At 63.5% G+C, this 4380-nt stretch overlaps 1 protein-coding gene across 1 annotated transcript; it reads right to left on the bottom strand.

Moving 5' to 3' along the window:
• Positions 1–2469: 2469 nt before the first annotated feature.
• POU3F1 (POU class 3 homeobox 1) lies at positions 2470–3828 on the bottom strand. Its single transcript, XM_047873002.1, has one exon. It carries the CDS (start codon positions 3826–3828, stop codon positions 2470–2472), a length of 1359 nt encoding a protein of 452 aa, XP_047728958.1.
• Positions 3829–4380: the final 552 nt, after the last annotated feature.

The following is a 4380-nucleotide window of genomic DNA, read 5'->3' as shown; positions in this document are numbered from 1 at the left end:
TGACTTTGAGGAGGTGGTGGGGAGACATTTGCTGCTGAGAGCTTGAACGGGGAGATGTCTGAGACTGCATCTTTCCCCCCAGGTACATGGCTGTACCACTGTTGAGTCTTCCCACAGGCATAGGCATCACTCCCTGAGTGGGGGAAGGGGGGTTTCCTTGGGGACCCAGCCCTGGAGAGATGGAAGGGCCTTCTGGTGGCACAATTGTTTTTGCCCTCATTCCTCCACCAGAGAAGCTGGGGCAGGTGGTTTGTTTGCAGAGAAGTAGGACTGGCTTTGCCTAAGCAAACAGGCAGGACTCCCTCCCCAGGCCCACTTAATTCCCGCAGGACCACTGTGGAAGCTGTTAGAACTCCCAGTGGATCCAGGTAGGTGCAGGCACCATTTGTTCTGTGGGTGGAGAGCCAGCTGGGGTGGGCTGGTGGGGCCTGACCCTGCTTCCGACTGCCCCATGACCTGGGAGAGTAAAGCTGGCCTGGATGCCACACACGGAACGCAAAGGGAGACCAATGTCAGGGCCTGGGGTCTTGGGTGGGGAACACAAAGATGCCAGGCTGGTGGTCCACGTGAGACAGGCAATTCTTCCTTGGCTGAGAAGCAGTTGTGCCTGGGGAATGGCTGTCCCGAAATCAGTGTGGTGTCTGCAGTGTCGTAGGTCCTGGTCTGGTCTCAGGATAGTCTTGTTTACGGGAGGGGACACGAGGCAGCTTCATCTTCCCTAAAACTCACTCGCCTAAAGGCAGGGGCCCAACTGTTGCCCAAGTAACAGGCAGTCCTCATACTGGCCTGAGAGAAGGTCTGCGTGGTCACCTTGCTCCAAGATAGTGTGGCCAGAACTTTAGGAGAGGTTAGCTAGGGTATCCCAACGCTTTACCCGCAAACCAACCCAACCCTCGTAGTAAAAAGGACAGGACACAGCCCTGGGGTACATGTTTATGTGAGTAATAAAATATTTACTATAACATAAATATAAAGGGAACTTCCCAGTCTACATTATTTTTTTTTTTGCAATAAAGATACAAAGAATGCACCAAAACATTGTTCCAAAAAATAATAAAAATAAAATAACAAAATTTAAATCCAAACTGTAACAAACAGAACAAGAAATGGAGAAGGGGGGAAGCTCCAAACACATCCAGAAAATAAATAGAGATGGGTCAGAAATTTGGAAATCATATTAAAATATTTTTTTTTTCGGATTATTCGGTGTACAAAATCCTTTAGGATGGGGATGGAGGGCAACCCGGAAAACCAAAAATAAAAACCAAGCACAAAATGTTTCTTCTCCCCGCCAGTGTGTACATATCTCACATATTTACATGGTTCCCACCTCACCCCAAACTTGGGGATTTCTCTCCTGGCGGCCCAGCATCCCGCATCCCAGGTGGGGCTGGAAAGGGAGCAGGCGGAAGCTGCAGGGAATCAGGCAGAAGGTTCTCAGGGAACGGCTTATTTCTACAGCTGGTCCAAAAATATCTCCAACTTTGTCAAGTTTCGTTTGTTTGTGGCCAGGAGGGCAGGGCCCCGCGGGGAGCGGGGGCCCTGCTGTGCAGCGGTCTGTCTGCAGCGGGGCAGAAGCCTCTTCCCATGGACTATGTTGTGGGAGTGCAGACCCCTCCCGCGTGGCCGGGAACCGAATCGCAGCTCGGATAAAACGAAACGAAAAAATGAACACTCGAATCTTTTTTGTTAGTTTTTTTTTTTTTGTTTGTTTTTGTTTTGCTTTTTGGGGGTAGGGCAGGGGAAGGTAAGGGGAAAAAATAAATTAGGCTAGATTAAAGCTTTGGCTATTTCCTGCTTTTATACACAGACGCGGCTCTCGCGGCCTCCCCTCCGGGGCCCCGATAAATACAGTATACAGCGATTTAAATTAAGGGCGCGGGCGGAGTTAGAAGGACCCCAGGAGCCGAGAGGCTCCGTGAATAAATAAAAACCGTAAAAAACCAAGCCCGGAGGAAGGGTAAGGTGTGGGGGGGGGGGGGGGCGCATCCTTATGAGAGAGAAGAGGCGTGGAGCGAATAAAGTGACAGTCCCCCACCCTTAACCCGCAGGCTCGGGAGTCCGCGCCGGGGAGAGGGACAGGGCACCCTCCTCTCTTCGTCCTCTCTCCCGGGGAATCCCTAACCCCGTACCGCGTTACCTGTCGCTGTGGGGAGGCCGCTGCCGGGATCCGGCCCCGAACAGCCCGGGGGGGCAGGGGCGGGGGTCGTCGAGGGGATGGGGGCGGGGAGCAGGCGGCGGGCAGGATGCCCGGTGAGTTGGCGCGTTTCGGATCTCCGGCTCCTCTCTCCCGGGGCTCGGGCGACGCAGCCTATCGGCCGTCTTCGCCGCTCGCCAGAGAGGGTCATCCGGGTGTTTGGTTTTGTTCGAAAGTTTCTGGGCTTTTTGTAAAATCCAAAGCAACCGAACAAAAAGAGTTCAGGCCGCGCGGCGCCTCGCCGCGCGCCGGCGGGGGCCCGGCCCGCGGGGTCACTGCACCGAGCCGGGCAGTGTGTGGTGGTGGTGGTGGTGCAGTGCGGCCGGCGGGGGCGGCGGGGGCGCCGAGGGCGGCGACGCACCGCCCCCGCCCGGCCCCAGCTCGCCCGGTGCGTAAACGTCGTCCATGGGCGGGTGGCCGGCCCCGGCCGCCGGGGTCATGCGCTTCTCCTTCTGCCGCCGGTTGCAGAACCAGACGCGCACCACCTCCTTCTCCAGCTGCAGGCTGTCAGCCAGGCCGGTGATCTCGTGCGCCGAGGGCTTGGGGCACTTGAGAAAGTGGCTCTCGAGTGCGCCTTTGACCCCCACCTCGATGGACGTGCGCTTCTTGCGCTTGCGGCCCTGCGCCGCGATCTTGTCCAGGTTGGTGGGGCTGCCGCTGGACGAGTCGGTCTCCTCCAGCCACTTGTTGAGCAGCGGCTTGAGCTTGCACATGTTCTTGAAGCTCAGCTGCAGGGCCTCGAAGCGGCAGATGGTGGTCTGCGAGAACACGTTACCGTACAGCGTGCCCAGCGCCAGCCCCACATCGGCCTGCGTGAAGCCCAGCTTGATGCGCCGCTGCTTGAACTGCTTGGCGAACTGCTCCAGGTCGTCCGAACTGGGCGCGTCCTCGTCCGAGTGCTCGCCCACCGACGAGCCACCGCCGCCCGCGCCTGGGTGCAGGTGCGCCGCCGCCGCGTGCAGGCCGCCCGCGTGTGCATGTCCGTGTGCGTGTCCGTGGGCGCCCAGGTGCGGCGGAGGCGACGGCTCCAGCTGCGCCTCGTGGCCGTCCTCGTGCAGCGCGTGGTGCAGGCCGGGCCCCGCGCCGCCGCCGCCCGCCGCCAGCATCCCGGCCAGGCCGCCGCCGCCGCCCCCCGGGTAGGCCGCCTGTGCGTACAGCCCGAGCGGCTGGGGCTGGTGGCCCCCGCCAGCTCCTGGGGACGGCGACATGGCCGGGCCCAAGTGGTGCGCTGTGCCGCCCTGTGCCCATGCCGCGCCCGCGTGGGCCGCCCCCTGATGCACCAGGCGCGCGTGGAAACCTCCTCCGCCGCCGCCGCCGTCGTCGGCTCGGCCAGTACTGCCGCCGCCCGCCTTGCCGTGTTCCAGGTGCGGGCCCCCGGCCCAGTCGCCGCCGCCGCCTCCTCCCGTGGGTAGCCACTGGGGGTGCGCTAGGCCCACAGGGTGGCCCGCGCCCGCGCCCAGCCACTCGTGGTGCATCAGCTTCTGCACTTCGCGGTACGCGGCCCCCGCGTGCAGCCGCTCGGCGGCCGCCGCCGCCGCAGCTGCCGCCGCGGCGTCCGGGTGCATAAGCGGTCCTGTGCCCCCGGCTCCGCCGCCGGGGCCCCGCGGCAGGTACTGCGCGGTGGTGGCCATGCCGCCCCGCGCCCAGCGCCGCGCCGCCGCCGCCGCTCCGCTCCGTCTGCGGGCCCCGCCGCCGCGCTCCGCCGGCTTAAAGCCCCGACCCGCTCGGCGCTCCGGAGCCCCACCCCACCCGCCGCCCATTGGCTGCCCGCGGAGCCGCCTCCCGCCCCCCGGCCACGGCCCCCGCCCCCCGCGTCCGCCTGCCGCCCGGCCCGGCCGCCCAGAGCTCGCCATTGGGCCTCGCTCCCGGGGTCCCGCGCGCCGGCCGTGCTGATTGGCCGCTGGGGCTTCATTCACGGCCCCCCTACCGTCCGCTTACATACTCACGCCCCGGGGGCGCGGCCGCCACGTGGGGAGTGGCGCGGGGGTGGCACTGGGACCGCACCCCCTCTCGTCCTGGCTGCGTGGGCCCCGCTTACCCCCGGTGCAGGAGACTCGGAGCCCGGCAGGTCCCACACTCCACGCGAACTGAATTCCCGCCCGTCTCCTGCCCGGGCGGCCAAGAGGCGGCGGCGGGGATTGCGGGCTCCGGGAGGCGCTCAGGCTCCGAGAAGCAGCTCAGCC

Source organism: Prionailurus viverrinus, chromosome C1, assembly GCF_022837055.1.
Source record: "Prionailurus viverrinus isolate Anna chromosome C1, UM_Priviv_1.0, whole genome shotgun sequence".
NCBI classification, from domain to species: Eukaryota; Metazoa; Chordata; class Mammalia; order Carnivora; family Felidae; genus Prionailurus; species Prionailurus viverrinus.
This window is presented reverse-complemented; position numbering and strand designations above follow the sequence as displayed.

Coding starts and splice junctions, on each gene's coding strand:
- POU3F1 (XM_047873002.1), bottom strand. CDS start 3,828: ATGGCCACCACCGCGCAGTACCTGCCGCGGGGCCCCGGCGGCGGAGCC.